Source organism: Muntiacus reevesi, chromosome 4 (genome assembly GCF_963930625.1).
Source record: "Muntiacus reevesi chromosome 4, mMunRee1.1, whole genome shotgun sequence".
NCBI classification, from domain to species: Eukaryota; Metazoa; Chordata; class Mammalia; order Artiodactyla; family Cervidae; genus Muntiacus; species Muntiacus reevesi.
Window position 1 is genome coordinate 73,457,548 of NC_089252.1, and position 18,953 is coordinate 73,476,500.

Here is an 18,953-nt window from a genome sequence, read left to right on the forward strand (position 1 = left end):
GACCCTTGCTAGAAAAACTGAAGGAAAAACTCAGTTGAAGTACTGAATCAATAAGTAATGCAATACTTATTGAATTATTATTTTGAATAAGGTATGGTTCAGGATGAACTTTATCCTTAGATTGAAATTATATGTACTAGATATAAGATGAATTTTGAGATGTTCTTTATAAAATGTATCATTAGAAAAAGAGCATATGTTGAGCAAAAAGAGAAAAAGGGTGCATGTGTCCACTATGCCGTTAGACTGGGTAAGTTGGTGACCCCGACACCCTCTTTCTTTGTCAGAGCATTCTTGGTGGTAAGGCTGGCAGGAAATGAAGCATTCTAAATGCAGTCTATAGTAGAGGTCACTTGCATCTAGGAACATTTAGTACTTCATTTTTTTTTTTTTTTTGAAAAGCATCATTCTCCCTTTATCTTGATCGGTACGCAGTGTGCTTTCCCCCATTTTTCTTTCTCGTATTTCTTTTTGAAGTGCACGTCAGTTGAAGCCTTGATCCCGAGTTGATTCTCTTGCTTCTTTCCTTATATTCTGTGTGTTTTTCCTTTATGTTCTAGGAGTTTTTCACAATTTCAGTTTTTTACTGAACTTAAATTTTTTTAAAATTTTGTGCTTGAATATAGCCAGTTAACGATGTCGTGATAGTTTCCTGTGGACAGCAAAGGGACTTGACCATACTGTGTACATGTATCCGTGCTCCCTGAACTTTTCATTCTTATTTATTCTCTCCGATCTTTATGAGGGTAGTAAAGTGAAACAGTGTTTCCCTCCCCACTTTACCCCAATTTTAAAATTCTGTTTCTCTGGAGTCTTTTTTTTCCCTGAAGTCTTTGGTAAGCCTTAGTTGATTAGGCATTCTAGGCCCTTAATGATTGGCAGGGTGTAGTGGAGGCAAGCCAACCCTTGGTTAAAAGCTCTGCCTAGAGAAAGAATAAGGAAAGCTTTTTGTTGAGGCAAGATTCTGCCCTAGTTTTCTGGACAGTATATTCAGTTGTTTAGTAAATGATTCTCAAATTTTAGGTAAATCTAGATTTGTCTGAAGAGCAGTGTGAGGGTGAGTTAGTATATACTGCTGCTTATGTATATACTCATTTTCATTCCTACTTTTTACTTCTCTACTTTTTGATTGACACTTGTCCTCCCACACTTCAGAGGGTTGCCATAAAGAGTAAATATAATTTTTAAGTGTGTTGCATAATGTTGTATAAGTTTGAAAGTGCTAGAAAAAAATTGTACTAAGAAGTCCCCAACACACAAACTTACATATTGTAAGTTTGGAACATGAAACTACTTTTTTCCATAAAGACATTGTAAATCATGGTCAGGTTACTAGGTCAGCCCACATACATTTTACCCAATAACACAGCTAATATGTTTTGCTTTTGTATCAAGGAAAAAACACTATAAATGTTCTTTTCTTAATGCCAGATATATCAAAGCACTTCTTAAACTGTGGCAACTATAGATTTGAGTAGTTGGTTTCTGAGCCCTGTGGCGTTGGCCAGAGGAGGAGCTCAGCATGGAACATGTAAGTCCCCTTCCCTAGTAATATATTTGGAGCTGGACTGGGGAACCCATTTTTTCCGAGGGGTGGGAAAGAAATGGTGAAATAACCAGTCTCAAAGATAGGCAAAAGATAAGGAGCTAAAATACAGCCATAAGTGGACAAAGAACCTAGGTTTCTTCCATCATTGTATTTCCTGCCATGTGGTTTAGATTGCTTTCTGCATACTAGAATATTCATTAAAAATGCAAGTTTCTACACTCCAGTCCCATCCTATTGAATGGAAACATGGAACTCATAATACTACTTAGTACTTGATTTTAAAATGTAGGTTTCTTATTGACAGGAATAACTTTGTTACTTTCTGTCCTTCATTTTGCCTTCTAAGTAAACTGTCAGTTGTTTCTACTGTGGATGATAAAAAACAATTGTATCCACAACTCTTGTCACCTTTAGGTGTCAAGTGATGTTTGTGGTTATAAAAATCCAGTTTTGGGAGAGGAATTCCAGGATAATCAACACATACTTCTTTACACAGGACAGAAAATAGGACTTTAAAGTACAGTTTCCAACTGCATTAAACACATTTAAACTTTTTTGTACATTGGTAAAAAAAAAAAAAACAGTTCACATTTAAATATCTAGTCCACATTGGTAATTTACATCTAATATTTAATTTGTAGTACAAAGTGAACTTGTTAAGGGACAGACTTCGTAATGAAGGAAATTTTGTTAGAAATATCTGGAGACCATGAACTCTTAAACTGGTCTCATTTGCAAATAGCTGCGTAATTCAGCATTTTCCTGAATATTACACAAAAAAGCCAAAATGCAGACATATAATTAGATGCTAAGATTTTTAATGTATATGTGAATGATTTTTATATTGATTAAAGTATTCCAGACAGTAACACTTGTATTTATAATAAAATTGTTGCTATAAATTTGAACTTAGAAAAGTTTAAAAAATAGTGCTTCTAATTTTGTGTTGCAGACTAATTCGAAAAGTAATGTTACTTCTTAGTAAACCGTCTGAAATCTGTTCTGATCCAGTCACCACAGTCTGCTTTAAGATGGTATTTTAGATGGCATTGTATTATATCAGAAGACAGTAAGAGTTGACTTGTTCAGTGAAATTTCATGTTTTAAAAATCCCTTTGGACGTCTGTTGTCCAAAGAAGACCTATGAATTTTTTAGTGAAAGAAGTTAAAAAGGGAGAAGAGAGGACTTTTGAATCCCAAGGAAGGGTTGATTTTGAATAGCCTTCCCCCCCTGGCTTTCATTACTAGAGTACTTATACTTTCTTTGTATTTTTACTGAAAAAGAGGTGCTTCTTAGAGTTTAAGTGAAAACTTAAAAGTGTGGCAGTGATAGAGCTGTGGTTGAAGTATTTAGAGGAGATCATGAGGTCTGTGTTTCATTATATCACATGGTAAAAGAGGATTTGGGGCTTTTTGTGGATGTAGTCTGTGATGTTGGACAGACTATCCTAGTGACTTAAAAGTATTACAATCAAACAATTTTAAATACTAATGACTTTGATTAACTTTTTTAGGATCTCTGAAGTACACCATACTACCATTTTGAAAATCTTGCGTGGACAATGGCTACCCAAGGTTTGTATCGTAGTCTTTAGTTACTGAATTTGGGGCTCTGCTTCGTTGCCATTAACCCAGTCTGGCTCAGATTCCCCTGCTTTCCTCTCTCCCTGCTTACTTGTCAGGCTACCTTTTGCTCCATTTTCTGCCCACTTCTTCTAATGGCTTGGTGAAATAGCAAACAAGCCACCAGCAGGAGTCTAGTCTGGATGGCTGCTTCTGGAGCCTGGATGCAGTACCATTCTTCACTGACTCAGTGAGTAACTGTTAGGTGGTCTCCTAAGAGGATAGATTTTTCATCCCTGAGCTGATCCTGGCCATCATTCTGTTACCCTTCGCTGTCTTTCAGACTTTATTTCTGAAAAGATTTCAGTGGGTCATATCACAGATTTTTATTTTCAAATTAAGGTGACATTTTCCTGGTAGTAACACTGATGCTGTTTGATTTTTTTTAATAGCTGATTTGATGGAGCTGGACATGGCCATGGAGCCAGACAGAAAAGCAGCTGTTAGTCACTGGCAGCAGCAGTCTTACCTGGACTCTGGGATCCATTCTGGTGCCACCACCACAGCGCCTTCTCTGAGCGGTAAAGGCAATCCTGAGGAAGAGGATGTGGATACCACCCAAGTCCTCTATGAGTGGGAACAGGGATTTTCTCAGTCCTTCACTCAAGAACAAGTAGCTGGTAAGAATATTATCACCTTACTCAAAGTTAGAGTGCAGTTTTGAGAATTGCATAGTTACTCTTATAAAAGTTAGCATACAATAGCTTAAATAAAACAGCGTGGTAAAGAAAAGGGAGTGATTGCAGCATCAGCTTGACTATTGGGGCTAATGCTGAGCTATGGAGATTTGACTGTTGAATTCACCTTTTCCAGATATCGATGGACAATATGCAATGACTCGAGCTCAGAGGGTGAGGGCTGCTATGTTCCCTGAGACGCTAGATGAGGGCATGCAGATCCCATCTACACAGTTTGATGCCGCTCATCCCACTAATGTCCAGCGTCTGGCTGAACCATCACAGATGCTGAAACATGCAGTTGTAAACTTAATTAACTATCAAGATGATGCAGAGCTTGCCACACGTGCAATCCCTGAATTGACAAAACTGCTGAATGATGAAGACCAGGTAATGGAGCCATGGCCAGCTTTTTAATCTGCTTTGAGGGAAACTCCCAAGGAAGTAGTCTTAAAATGTCTACCCTACATCAGTCTTTGAAAACTGAAAACTAATGTTTCTTAATTCCTGTATATTATAGGTGGTGGTTAATAAGGCTGCAGTTATGGTCCATCAGCTTTCTAAAAAGGAAGCTTCCAGACATGCCATCATGCGTTCTCCTCAGATGGTGTCTGCTATTGTACGTACCATGCAGAACACAAATGATGTGGAAACAGCTCGCTGTACTGCCGGGACCTTGCACAATCTTTCCCACCATCGTGAGGGCTTGCTGGCCATCTTTAAATCTGGGGGCATTCCTGCCCTGGTGAAGATGCTTGGGTAAGAAAACATGGTCAGAATGCTCCAAGCTCAGGAGGAGAAGAGTGCAATCACACCATTTCTGATGAGACTTTTTTCTTCTTCCCAGTTCACCAGTGGATTCTGTATTGTTTTATGCCATTACAACTCTCCACAACCTTTTATTGCATCAGGAAGGAGCTAAAATGGCAGTGCGTTTAGCTGGCGGGCTGCAGAAAATGGTTGCCTTGCTCAACAAAACAAATGTTAAATTCTTGGCTATTACAACAGATTGTCTTCAGATTTTAGCTTACGGCAATCAAGAAAGCAAGGTAAAAGAATTATTCTGAATGTGGTTGTCATGGAGCCTTGGAGACCCCCAGTGTCATGTCCTTCTATAGACTTTTGCAAATTCATTGTATGCCTTACACTCTGTATGTATCTCAGAGATGTTGGACATCTCTACTTAACTGTTTGAGTTGTGTGTAATGCACTGTATTAGGGGATAGGGACATAACATGCAAGCTGCTCTTAAAGTTTTCATTGGCAGGTAGAAGAGAGACACTGAAATAATAACCTAATTTATTTAGTTCAAGTTTTAGGAGGAAGTAGGAGGGCTATATGAGAGCATGTAAATGAACCAGACCCTCTTTTGAGGGTTTATGCAGATTTCTTGGAGAAAGTGATAGTTGAGTTCAGCTCTTATGGATGAGAAGGGATTGACTAAGGTGAATGAAGGTTAGGGAGAGGAAATGGCATCTGTGACAGTTCTCCTGAGGGAGGGATGAGCAGGTGAGGTTTGGAAATTCAAGAAGTACAGAGAGTAAGGAAGAGAAAGGGTGTGAGACAAGACTGTTGAGATAGGGCAGATCCTGCAGGGCTTAGTGGAACATGTTAATAATGGGAAACTGTTCTTGGCAGAAGCATGCAGTGAAAAGATTTGTCTTTGGAAATCGGGGTAGAGTCAGGAGGTGGGGTATGCAGGGAAGGAAAGGTGGGGATAAATATTTTATGCTGTCTCTTTCTGAGGTGGATATGATAAGGAAAGGCAAAGAATCAAAGCATATATTAGGAGTTTTTATTAATAAGTGCCCATTCAGGTTCAGATTTCCATGCAACAAATCAGCCATGACATAACTTTCATATCTGGGCATTACTATTCACAGCAACATGGATTTTTTTTTTTTTCTTTTACTATGATCAGTGTGGGAAGAATAATACCGGGCCAGAGTTTACATATTTTTGGGAGGATTGAGATACATGAATGTGAGTGAAATTTTGTAGAAGCAAGGGTTAAATATGACCCCAGTCTGGGGGTCTAGTTAATGATGGCTAGGAATATATTAAGTCACTAAGCTGCTGAAATTCTTGTATAATAAAATCGGTTGGTAATAAAGGCTTTTCTCAGGCATTTGATCAAGATTCCCTGATTAATATATACACATCTTTCTAGCTGATCATTCTGGCTAGTGGTGGACCTCAAGCGCTAGTGAATATAATGAGGACCTACACTTATGAGAAGCTGCTGTGGACCACAAGCAGAGTGCTGAAGGTGCTGTCTGTCTGCTCCAGTAACAAGCCAGCTATTGTCGAAGCTGGTGAGTGTGCTTGGCCATTCTGAGTTCTCGTGTGCAGCGCATGTAGTTCTCCTCAGATTGCCTTTCTTAGGAAAAGGGTGATCAAACTGACCTTCACAGGTTGCAAGTGGATGGTCACATTCAGTTTGAAGCCAAAGTTGTGTTCAGACGAAGGACGTGTTCTGCTTGACACCTTCTTTGGTGCTGTTCAAGCCTAGTTCAGGCAGAGATCATATTACCAAAAACGATGGCTGATAATAGGCTTGACAACAGCTATTCCAGAAATACCTAAAATGTTTGTTTAAAAAAAAAACCAGATTTTTAGATTTACTTTATCAGAATCCCCGAAGTATTGAAGTGACAAGAGAGTCAGTAATAGCTGGAAATGCATGGGACTGGAGGCCTAGGAATCTTGATATAAGAAGTTTCCCATTGGGGAGGGAGGTAGGAGGGGGGTTTAGGATGGGGAACACATGTACACCCATGGCTGATTCATGTCAGTGTATGGCAAAAACCACTACAATATCGTAAAGTTAATTAGCCTCCAATTAATTAAAATTTCCCAGGTTATTCTGATGCTCATTTGTTTATTCTGAAAATATTCAGCCCCTGTGTTTCAAGCTGGTATGCAGTGGGCAGCAGAATAGGTGTGGTCCCCGTTCTTATTCTTACAGGCTGGTGAAGGAGACAGAAATATGCAAAAAGATGGGGTGATTACAAATTGGAATGAGTGTTACGAGAGAAATGAACAGCAAATAGTGATACAGAGTTAACAGGGCGGGAATGTCCTTCTCTGAGAGGGGGATGTTAAATGAAATCACAGAATGAGAAGGCTTCATCTATATGAGAAGTAAGGATTAAGTGCAATCCAGATGGTCCTAAGGGTAGGAAAGAAATCGTTGCATTCCAGGTGCTAAAGAGGAAGTCTGTAACTAGAACCTAGTGAGTAGTGGGATGAATAGCTCAGGATGAGGGTGATGGGCCAGAGCCAGCAGGCCTGTGTTGTGCTGGACTTTCTAGGTCCCTGGATGATGTTTATTCATGCTTTATTGCAGCTTTGGAAACAGGTGTTGAATGCTTAGGTCAATTTGAGATGAAGTCCAAATCCTAAAGGGTTCCTGAAGGTTATGCTAAAGAATTCATTCTTTATCTTATAATGAGAAGCTATTGTTGGCTACAGCATCACAGTGAGGTGTTTGGACTATTAATATTAGCATCATGTGACAGTTTGACCAAAGGCAAGCAGACCAGGCTGCTGGGATGTGTTATAGGCTTTTAGGAATGAAATCATTTGATGTCAAAAATATGTAGCAAAGGATGAATGTTATTTAAGGAGTTGATATCTGTGATGTGACTAAAAGGTCAGTAGGTAGCTGGAAATGTTTGCTCCTGGAATGCAAGGGAAGACTGGGCTGGGTTAGAGATTAGGGAGTCCCTTCTTAGTGGATGCGGGTACGGGCTGCAGGGAAGACATGGGGGTGCCTCAAAGCCGTCTTCACCCTGGGCATGCTTAGTCAGAATGTGTGTGTGTCTAAGTCTCCGCAGGCTGTTCTGAGAGGCATCTGGAATTAAGATCCACTCTCTTAGAGTTGAGGGAGAGAAGGGAGACGGGAACCAAGTCCTTTTGAAACTACTGAGCGTCAGCCTTGTGCACTCTGCTGGCAGCTGGGGCTACTGTGAGGAAGGAACCAGGTAGGGAGGGTCTGAGTGATGGGCTCCATTATAGCTGTGAAAAATGCTGGGAAGGAAAAGTACAAGGTGCGTGAGAATTACAGCAAGCTGAGCCAATCTAATTGAGGAAATAAAACAGACCTGAAAAGATAGACAAGGAGACAAGGGAAACCACATCCCACTGCATTTGGGTTAAAGAACCTGCCTGCCAGTGCAGGAGACATAAGAGACGCAGGTTCAGTTCCCGAGTGGGGAAGATCCCCTGAAGAAGGAAATGGCAGCCTACTCCAGTATTCTTGCCTGGGGAATTCCATGGACAGAGGAGCCTGGTGGGCATCAGTTCATAGGGTTGCAAAGAGTCGGACACAACTGAAGCGACTTAGCATGCATAGCATTGCATGGCCAGCCTAACCTAATTGAGGAAATAAAACAGATCTGAAAAGATAAACAAGGAGATAAGGGAAAGTGTATCCCACTGCATTTAGAAGTGATTTCAGCGGGAGAGAGATGGTGAAGTTAAGCTAGCCATTGTGTCATTTAGACTTCTCTGCAGTAAACATCCATTATTAGGGTCCTAAACAACAGGAGGTTGTGAATCTTTGAAGAGCATCTTTTGCCGTCGGTGCCTTTAATACAGTCCCAGAGAGGAAGCATTCTGGTGCTGCCTTTTTAGATGGTATTTCCACCCTGTGAGTTTACATAGCTCCTTCAGGGTTTGGCTCGGATGGCGTCTTCACAGTCAGGTATCGTAGTTTCCCTGCTTTAAACTGTAGCCCCCTCCTTTGTTGTGTGTACACTTAATACCGTCTGACAGACAGTTCCAGCTAATAGTGTATTTGTTTATTTTGTGCTTCCAGCTAGACCACAGGCTCTATGAAGGTATGACATTTAGACTCTGCCTCACTGACATAGCTCCAATGCAAAACAGGGCCTGGTATTAAATATTCTTGGAAGGATTGGATGAAAGGAAATAAGTAATAGGAGTACTACCTACAGGGAGACTGTGGAGATAATGAAGGCTTTCCCACACAGGGAAGAAACAGTAGATACATAACACAAGTCGTCACTAGCTGAGATGAGCTAGAAAAGAAAGGGAAACTGAGCGGCATTCTAGAAAATGAAAGAAAATAAAGGACTTAGATGGAGGGGATAAGCTTTGGCAACAGAGGAGGATACCCTCTGAGACTAAAGAAGACACACAGTACTGACAGGAATTTTGAGCTAAGAGCCATCGCCTTAGATGTTTTTTAATCTTTTTAGGTGGAATGCAAGCTTTAGGACTTCACCTGACAGATCCAAGTCAGCGCCTTGTTCAGAACTGCCTTTGGACTCTACGGAATCTTTCAGATGCTGCAACTAAACAGGTACACTCAGAGTAAATCGGTGCCTTGCTGTTAAGTGTCAAGCTGAATATGTACTGAGTGTCCATTTTCATCTCCACAGGAAGGGATGGAAGGTCTTCTTGGGACTCTTGTTCAGCTTCTGGGCTCAGATGATATCAATGTGGTCACCTGTGCAGCTGGAATTCTTTCTAATCTCACTTGCAATAATTATAAGAACAAGATGATGGTGTGCCAAGTGGGTGGCATAGAGGCTCTTGTGCGCACAGTCCTTCGTGCTGGTGACAGGGAAGACATCACTGAGCCTGCCATCTGTGCCCTTCGTCATCTGACCAGCCGACACCAGGAAGCTGAGATGGCCCAGAACGCCGTTCGCCTTCACTACGGACTACCTGTGGTGGTTAAACTCCTACATCCACCATCCCACTGGCCTCTGATCAAGGTAAATTGTCAAAGTTGAAGGTTGCAGAGTTGAAAACAGACTATTCTGTTACTAGTAGACTGTCTCGGCACTGGGGACTGACTGATAAGGAATTGTAAATAGGAAATATGGCTGAGATGAGGATAGGGGTTCGAAGTGTTTTGTGTAGTCAGTTTTACTTCCAGCCGATAGTGATAGATTTAGTGTGGTAGGCATGTTAGACTAAGAACATGATTTTGTTGTATGCCAGTTCTTTACTCTTTCTTCTCATCTGCAGGCTACTGTTGGATTGATTCGAAATCTCGCCCTTTGTCCAGCAAATCATGCACCTTTGCGTGAGCAGGGTGCCATTCCACGACTAGTTCAGTTGCTGGTTCGTGCACATCAGGATACCCAGCGCCGTACATCTATGGGTGGAACACAGCAGCAGTTTGTGGTAGGTAAATCTTAGTAGTGACCCCTGGCTAAAACTTTTAAAAGGAATGCATCAATCCATAGGCTCCTGAACTACTTCGGTCATTGGCTTCCTCCATTCTCCAACTTGCCTGAAGGGCTGCTTGCTGTTGCTTAAAGAACCACCATGTCTCTGTGGCTGTGGAGAATGTAAGGAGTAATGTGGCCCCTGGTGATAGCTCGCTTGACATGTCCTTCACATCGCTGCCTTCTCAATCTTACAAAGGGAGTGTGGGGTGTGATTTATTGCTATGGGGTCTCATCTTGTCCATACAAAAGGTTCACCTCTGTCCAAAGTAGCAGAGGGATTAATTTGAATCCAAGTCTGTCTGATTTTGGAGCCTCTTATCCCCCACGGCAGTTCTACCTATATAAACATATATTTTTTAAAATTTATTTTTAATGGGAGAATAATTTCTGTAAAATGTTGTGGTGGTTTCTGCTGTCCAACAGCAAGAATCAGCTATGAGTATACATATATCCCCTCCCTCTTGAGCCCCCTCACCCCCACCCCTCAGGCTGAGGTCCCTGTGGTATTGAGGCATCTTCCCACTAGTTAGCGGTTTTACACGTGGTGGAGTGTATATACGTCAGTGCTACTTTCTCAGTTCATCCCACCTTCTCCTTCCCCTGTTATGTCCACCAGTTCTTCTCTACCTCTGTTCTTGCCCTGCAGATACGTTCATCAATACATTTTCTAGATTCTATATATATGCATTAATATATGATGTTTTTCTCTGACTTCTTTCACTCCTTATGACAGACTCTAGGTTCATCCACCTCACTACAACTGATTCTGTTCCGTTCCTTTTTAAGGCTGTTTCACTGTGTGTGTACCACAGCTGTCTTATCCATTCGTCTGCTGATGGACATCTAGGTTGCTTGCATGTCCTGGCTGTTGTATGTAGTGCTTGTATGAACATTGGGATACAGGTGTCCTTTTGAATTATGGTTTTTTCAGGGTATATGCCCAGTAGAGGGATTGCTGGGACATACGGCAGTAATATTCATATTTTTAAAATGAATCTCCATACTGTTCTCCACAATGGTTGTATCGATGTACATTCCCACAAACTGTGTAGGAAGGTTCCCTTTTCTCCACATTCTCTCCAGCATTTATTGTTTGTAGATACCTATAAATATTTAACACATCTTTTACTCTCTCTTCCAAGAGTGGTTTAAACTATTTCCATGGACTTACAAGAATATCAACAAATTACAAGAATATGTGGTAGTTTTTCTGGGATCTTTACTTGTAATCTTAGCCTGAAGTTTTTGTTTTTAATAGTTAGTCTGAAACTTTGATGTCAAGTTTTCAGTCTTAAAAGTAGCTTCATTATTAAGTAAAGATACTTATGATTCCCCAGCATGTGTTTTTAAGACTCAGAGTCTCTCTCAATCAGGTTACTTTAGAGAACAAGGCTTCACAGAGCAGATCCTGAGATGTCGCTAATTGCGATTAGGATGCACTCTTAGGGCTCTTGGGCTTTCTCCACTCTATACTTTGGATATCGGCCGGTCTCCATGAGGTGGCTTAATAGAATGCAAAGGGTACCTTTTAAAATCTCTTCCCTGGGAAGAAAGGAGTTTTTGTATCATAATAAAAGTTAAGTTGGATATAAAAGCTGCAAAATTATAACCTTTTTTAAACTTCAGAGGAAAAGCAGACTGTAGTTATGTTTTGCAAAAGCTAACTTCTTTATCGCATATAGGCTAGCAGTTGAATAGCCTTGGAGGAGGTGAGTGGATTTTCTCGTGCCAACTCAGTAGACTTTTAGCAGTAGGTGGTAAAACTTTGCTAAATTTTCACCAAATACACATAGGTGTACAAAGATCGAGCGAGTACCTGAAGGAAAACACTGACAGTGTTTGCACATTACTTTCCCATGTTTGTGTCTCCTTTCTTAAATATCCCTTTACCTGGAGTGATGGGTGTCTTGTTGGAAAGAGAGTGGTCTTTGGGAGGAGTCAGGTACATTGAAGCTGTGGGCAGTTTTGAAGGTGCTGCTTGGAATTGGTGCTACTTTCACAGAGTGACATTCAGTTAGTAGATCCATCTTCATTCCTGAACTTACTTGCAAATTCTGGGGAACTTTGGATTTTAGAGAACACAATCCCCTATTTATTAACCACATTTCTTTTGGTAGGAGGGAGTCCGCATGGAAGAAATAGTTGAAGGTTGTACTGGAGCCCTTCACATCCTAGCCCGGGATGTTCACAACCGAATTGTTATCAGAGGACTAAATACCATTCCATTGTTTGTGCAGGTATGTCAGTTTTAAGTGAGGTGTTCTAGAGCCTGTGTGTCGGTAAAATTTCAGGATTTTAAAGATAAGCAAAGTATTAGGAAACTAGAGACCAAAATAGGGGCACCAGCATCTAATATTTCATCTACTGTCACCATTTATAAAATGGTTGTACTGTTCGTGCTCTTTGTCAACTACAAAAACTAGAAAATGTGTCATGTCCTTTTAGTTGAATACATTTATGAAAATATCCTTCATTTTTCTTGGGCAGTACAGAAGGAGAAACATTGGGACTAGAACCTCAGGAAGGGGAAATTTTCTATTCTACTTTCAGGTGTGCTCGGTTTAGAAGGGATGAAAGCTGGTCTGGGCTGCCATAGCACAAACCTCTAGTCACCTCTGGGTTTTCCAACTCTTAGTTTGAATAATACTCTGAAGAAGAGGTGTGTAGCTAAAAATGCTCCAGAAAACCATTGCTGCCAAGCATCACACACTCAAGAACATAAACTTAGTGTATGATTTAATGCAGGCTTCCTATTTAATACAAGTGGTACAGATACCACTTACACTGTGAACTGGGACTGTTTATACCACAGCGGGGTGCTTGCCATGTTTTAACTTTGGATTTGATGAGGTTTCGTGTGTGTTTTCTCCTCAGCTGCTTTATTCTCCTATTGAAAATATCCAAAGAGTAGCTGCAGGGGTCCTCTGTGAACTTGCTCAGGACAAGGAAGCTGCAGAAGCTATTGAAGCCGAGGGAGCCACAGCTCCTCTGACAGAATTACTTCATTCTAGGAATGAGGGTGTGGGTAAGTAGGACAGGAATCAACCTTTAGCTTGTGTACGGTGAGGCCTCAGCTTTTTCTCAAGGATCTTTTTCCTTCCTCTCCCAGCAACATATGCAGCTGCTGTTTTGTTCCGAATGTCTGAGGACAAGCCCCAGGATTATAAGAAGCGGCTTTCGGTTGAGCTGACCAGTTCTCTCTTCAGAACGGAGCCAATGGCTTGGAATGAGGTAGGCAGTGTGAGCACGTTTATTTGATGGTTCGCTAGAGCACCAAGGCAGTTTGTGGTTTCCTCTCCGACGACTCAGTGCACATTCATTTGCATTGACTGTGTCCTTGGCTTGAATATTCATTCTTTACACTATCTTAGCAACTGCTGTAAGGAAAAACTACAGCTTTATACAGCCTGTTTAGAACAAACAAGTTAGAATTTGTAAGGGAGATAGATGAAAAACTTAACAGATTAAAAAACACTTTTCAAAAGGTTAGGAAAGGGGCAGTCAATTAAACACTGTTAGTTGGAGGTCAGTTTATCAGTACTTAAAAATACTATTTTTCACCTACTTTTCTATTTGAATTTCTGTTAATTTGTTCAGTATTTGTCCTTGATACAGACAAATTGAAACATTCGACCCACCCTAAAAGTTGATACAGTTATTGTACATAATCATAAGGTGGGTTATAAAGAGAGAGGCTATATATTATTAGGGAAAAAGAAGCAAACTCCTAAACAGGTAATTAGTAATATAGTAATTGGATGTTTAATAGACAGTCTCAACCGTTCCAGCTTCAGCTCTGCACAGCCTCCCCCAGCCCTTTCTCCACAGCTTAATGGCAGCTTAGTTCCTTTAGCTGTGCAGGCTCAGGGATCTTTTCATAACACATCCTGTCAGCAACTCCTATTGGGGGTAGACACTTTGCCTGTTTTGTTTCCTGTTACATTTCTAGCACCTAGTAAATACTCGGTAATACATATTTGCAAAAAGAATAAATTACACAGTTTTTCTGTGATTGTGTACATCTGTATTTTGAAATAATTCTGCACTTTGTAAGTAGTTCTGCAGTGTTTGAATTCTTTATTCCTTTTGTAATCTGAAAATAAGTATGTTTTCAAAATATCAGAGAGTATCCTTTGAGTTGAGAATTTCCATTTTGCTTTCTTGCCTGTATCTGTTCATCTAGACTGCTGATCTTGGACTTGATATTGGTGCCCAGGGAGAACCTCTTGGATATCGCCAGGATGGTATGTGTCTCATATTTCTTGATTATCTCCAGATCAAGCTAAAGGTCTAGAGCTTTGTCAGAAGAGCTGTTTTGCTCGTCTTGGGAGGACCTGTTGGCAGGAAAGTAGTGGTAGCAATTAAAGGCAGTTCTTAAATTCTAGAGTCAGCAGTAATATCTTTATTGGTGCACAGGGATTTCTGAGCCACACACCAAGCAAGCACTAGGATCATGCCAATAAATATGTGTCACTGCTGCCAGACTTCTGCAGTACAGTATGTTACAAGTTGCCTGGCTTTCTATTCAGTTTTTAGTTCAGAGAACCCTTATATAATACCTTTGTCTACAATTCTAGACTCAGATCTGGGATGTGTATTTACATAGCTTTTCAGAAAACTCTGAAAATCTAACTAATTCAAATTTGGGTAGTGGACACGGAATATATACTATTTATCTTAAATTTTTAATCTTACCTGGTTTTTTCTAGTTAATAAACACTTAAAGCTCATAAGCTTCTTACCTTGACAGGTATATAAATGTTAATAAGCCTTTGGTTAAAAACATACAAAGGTTTCATAGGAAACTGGCACATTTTCTTAGTACTCCTGAGGGTATCACCTAGACTTTATAACATATACAGCCGTTGCCAAACCTCCTTGTTATATTGCCTTACCACACACACTGTAGACGCTGTTGCTACCACTCAGCAACTGTTCTCTGCCCAGGGAAAGGCTAGACGTCCAGGACTAGAACCTGCTAGTGTGCCTTTGGTGGAAACAGGTTGTGTAGCTTCATGTGTGGCCTGATACTGGGTAATTACTCAACTGAAGGAAGCAAGAAGGGGAAGAGGTTAGAAGGAATACTTTCTGACACATTTGCTATCCTGGGATCCCCCTAACTCCATGTTCATGTCATATCTTCTCTTTCTCTCTTTCCCCCCTCACCCACTGTGTCACTGCCCCAACTCCCAGATCCCAGCTATCGTTCTTTTCACTCCGGTGGGTACGGCCAGGACGCCTTGGGGATGGACCCCATGATGGAGCATGAGATGGGCGGCCACCACCCCGGTGCTGACTATCCAGTTGACGGGCTGCCAGATCTGGGGCATGCCCAGGACCTCATGGATGGGCTGCCCCCGGGTGACAGCAATCAGCTGGCCTGGTTTGATACTGACCTGTAAATCATCCTTTAGGTAAGAAGTTAAACAAGCCAGTTTGGGTAAAATACTTTTACTCTGCCTACAGAACTTCAGAAAGACTTGGTTGGTAGGGTGGGAGTGGTTTAGGCCTATTTGTAAATCTGCCACAAAAAAAGATACGTACTTTGAAAGATGTCTTGGAACATTTGAATGTTCTCAGATTTCTGGTTGTTAGGTGGTCATGTGTGGAAGTTATTAACTTTAATGTTTTTTGCCACAGCTTTTGCAACTTAATACTCAGATGAGTAACATTTGCTGTTTTAAACATTAATAGCAGCCTTTCTCTCTTTATACAGCTGTATTGTCTGAACTTGCATTGTGATTGGCCTGTAGAGTTGCTGAGAGGGCTCGAGGGGTGGGCTGGTATCTCAGAAAGTGCCTGACACACTAACCAAGCTGAGTTTCCTATGGGAACAATTGAAGTAAACTTTTTGTTCTGGTCCTTTTTGGTCGAGGAGTTACAATACAAATGGATTTTGGGAGTGACTCAAGAAGTGAAGAATGCACAAGAATGGATCACAAGATGGAATTTATCAAACTCTAGCCTTGCTTGTTAATTTTTTTTTTTTTTAATATCTGTAATGGTACTGACTTTGCTTGCTTTGAAGTAGCTTTTTTTTTTTTTGCAGTAACTGTTAGTTTTTTAAGTCTCTCGTAGTGTTAAGTTATAGTGAATACTGCTACAGCAATTTCTAATTTTTAAGAATCGAGTAATGGTGTAGAACACTAATTCATAATCACTCTAATTGTAATCTGATAAAGTGTAACATTGTGTAGCCTTTTTGTATAAAATAGACAAATAGAAATGGTCCAATTAGTTTCCTTTTTAATATGCTTAAAATAAGCAGGTGGATCTATTTCACATTTTTGATCAAAAACTTTATTTGGGATATGTATGGGTAGGTAAGTCAGTAAGAGGTGTTATTTGGAACCTTGTTTTGGACAGTTTACCAGTTGCCTTTTATCCCAAAGTTGTTGTAACCTGCTGTGATACAATGCTTCAAGAGAAAATGCGGTTATAAAAATGGTTCAGAATTAAACTTTTAATTCATTCGATTGTGTCACCTTTTTTTCCTTGTCACTAAGCGGTCTGTGAGGGTAATGAGTTTTCCTCAGGATGAAGTTGAACTGAGTAAACAGATAGTGAAATAATTTAAGTTGTATTAATGATGGAAGAACCTTACTGCTAATAGATGGAATTGTTTTGTCAAGTTTCTTTACACTTGGTCCTGAGTTAAATCGCACCAAAATGTTTTAGCTTTGCACATTTAGCTGTGTAGGAGGAGAGTGTCCACCATCTCTAACTAAAGGACTATGGGCTTACAGCCTATGGCCAAGACTCCTTCAGCCTGACTGCAGGTATGTATATAATTCTGTCCAAGTGACCAGAGGCCTCATGGTTCAAAGGCATCTAGTAGTTTGGCGACATAGAACAAAGTGGGTTAGTTTGTCAGTTGTGTCTGACTCTTTGTAACCCTGTGGACTGTAGCCCACCAGGCTCCTCTGTCCATGGGGTTCTGAACTCCAAATATGCATCCCACCACCAACCCCAAACTGCATCACATGGTCTCATTCCTTTAAGGTAATAATGAAGAATTATTCACCTGGATTTGGACTTCAAGCACCTTCACAGAAGTGTGACTCATTTGGAGCGGGGAATTCCTTCAACTCTACTTTGAACTGATAATTAAGATGGTTTACCTGTCGATGTTTATCTGAACATAATCAGAGCGAACTAGAATGGGCCTTCTTCCATTGCTCTCTGCCAGGTGAGCCTGTCATCCTGGTGGTAGGTCTGACAAGTTTTTAGTTCATCCCTGAGGGCAGAGTCAGTATACCTGTTAGAACCTGTGTTTTGGGGCTTTAAAAAGAGTGAAAGTGTTTGTACTGAGAGAGAGCTGTTTCTGATTGACTGTGTATTTAAACATTACTCAGTTACTTGTTGTTGGATGAGGACCCTGTATAAAAGCTTTATAAATTCTTCCCTGTGGTCTAATTGGGCTGAGAGGGAAAACATTCGTGTATTTGGTGAAGGGGCAGTTCTGCTTCCAGTGCAATGACAGAACGAAGGCAGCACTGTAAGAACTGTTAGTAGGTTAGAGTGAAGATCTTTATAGTGAGTTCAGCTTTTAACATAAAGAATCACACCAGGGTGTTTCATTTAAAGAACTTTTTAAAACCAGAAAATACTTCAGAGCTTGGCCTAAAATCATTATAATTTTGAAGTTCCATGTAAAAACTTAATATGAAGGTTAATCTGATGCAGCAAAGTAGCTCTGCAGTGTACTGCAAAGGACAAAGCAACGGCCAGGACCCTTGTGAGAAATCAGAAAGGAGGACTTGCTGTTCTCTGAGCTGTGAAGGCCTGACTGTAAAACCTGAGGTAAAGCTGGAGGTAGTTAACTCGTTATTGAGTGGAGATGTATCAACACATTTTTAGAGCGGGAGAGAATTAACATCACTGTGAGAAACTGTTAGCGCATACAACTTAAGATTGTCATTCACATTTTGTTCTGTTAGCCTTTTGTTCCAACTTTGTATTATAAATGTAAAATTTTCAAAATTTAGAGCAACACATATACTAGTGTCTCAGAAGATGACAGTTCTTTAGAATATAGTTCTGATTCAGACAATGTGAACATTATACCAACAAAAAAACCTTAGTGATCGATTCTGATGCAGAAAGAAAAAGAAAACTCACGATTCTGGAGAATGTTGCTTTGCTTCTGCAGAAAACTGGTTTGAAGAGAACATTTCACAAAAATCAGAAGACTAACGATCTGTCAGGTACTCTACAAAATGTTAGTGAAACAACAGAAATTTTAGCCAGTCAAAAGAAAAATTGCCAGCCATGGGTGTTAGTTTCTGAAAAAAAGTCACGCGGTCAGTGATGAGTTAACACTGTTATTGGCACATGAATAGAAGTGTACAGTAAGGGAACAGAATAAGGTGACAATAGACGCTTGGAAGATAGCACTGGAGGTCAGTGTGGAAAAGAGGGACTTTTCAGTCAACTGTGGAACAGGTAGGCAGCCATTTGGATAAAACTGAAGTTAATGCAGGGAAAAAATCCATGATCAACAAAGTATAAAAGCCCACACCAGACGCCCATGTGTCCAGTAACTGCAAGAGAACAGTGAGCAACGCAGTAAAATACAATTTTAACACAACAGTATGGGTATGTCTCACGTTGATACTGAGCGAAAAGCAAGGCACCAAGGCATGCTGTAGGACTGTATAGGTGCAAAAACGGGGCAGACTACCTTAAGCAAACCATCCACAGGTGGTAAAACGAAAAAGCAAAAAAATAATTACCAAAAAAACCAGAATAGTGATTTATTACCTGGGGATGGAGGTGCGTAGGACGTTTGATCCCATTGCAGTGACCACCACTGAGCTGAAAAATAAAGCTTTTTCCATGTTGGAGGAGGTGTTTGAGACCTGAGGCTTTGATCTGGTTATCTGAATCCTTGAT

The 18,953-nt window shown here is 40.5% G+C and overlaps 2 protein-coding genes across 5 annotated transcripts in view; one reads left to right on the plus strand and one right to left on the minus strand.

The window, feature by feature from the left end:
* Positions 1 to 18,916, plus strand: part of CTNNB1 (catenin beta 1) — a 47,432-nt gene extending 28,516 nt beyond the window's left edge. Inside the window, exons 2-16 of one of the 4 annotated variants that reach the window (XM_065933101.1) lie at positions 3,064 to 3,124; positions 3,565 to 3,792; positions 3,986 to 4,239; positions 4,370 to 4,608; positions 4,697 to 4,898; positions 6,020 to 6,164; positions 9,075 to 9,178; positions 9,258 to 9,596; positions 9,853 to 10,011; positions 12,176 to 12,295; positions 12,933 to 13,083; positions 13,168 to 13,289; positions 14,242 to 14,302; positions 15,252 to 15,472; positions 17,061 to 18,916. In XM_065933101.1, coding sequence (XP_065789173.1) covers positions 3,112 to 3,124; positions 3,565 to 3,792; positions 3,986 to 4,239; positions 4,370 to 4,608; positions 4,697 to 4,898; positions 6,020 to 6,164; positions 9,075 to 9,178; positions 9,258 to 9,596; positions 9,853 to 10,011; positions 12,176 to 12,295; positions 12,933 to 13,083; positions 13,168 to 13,289; positions 14,242 to 14,302; positions 15,252 to 15,460 — 2,346 coding nt within the window. In that variant the 5' untranslated portion in view covers positions 3,064 to 3,111 and the 3' untranslated portion in view covers positions 15,461 to 15,472; positions 17,061 to 18,916. Of the gene's footprint in view, positions 1 to 3,063; positions 3,125 to 3,564; positions 3,793 to 3,985; positions 4,240 to 4,369; positions 4,609 to 4,696; positions 4,899 to 6,019; positions 6,165 to 9,074; positions 9,179 to 9,257; positions 9,597 to 9,852; positions 10,012 to 12,175; positions 12,296 to 12,932; positions 13,084 to 13,167; positions 13,290 to 14,241; positions 14,303 to 15,251; positions 16,532 to 17,060 lie in introns of those variants that run through there. The other 3 variants (XM_065933099.1, XM_065933100.1, XM_065933098.1) reach the window with 3 other exon arrangements.
* The window catches only part of ULK4 (unc-51 like kinase 4), a 496,024-nt gene continuing 491,383 nt past the window's right edge, over positions 14,313 to 18,953 (minus strand). The window contains exon 38 of the transcript XR_010662955.1: positions 14,313 to 15,104. The gene's annotated coding sequence lies outside the window, so the exon portion shown is untranslated. The remainder of the gene's footprint in view (positions 15,105 to 18,953) is intronic.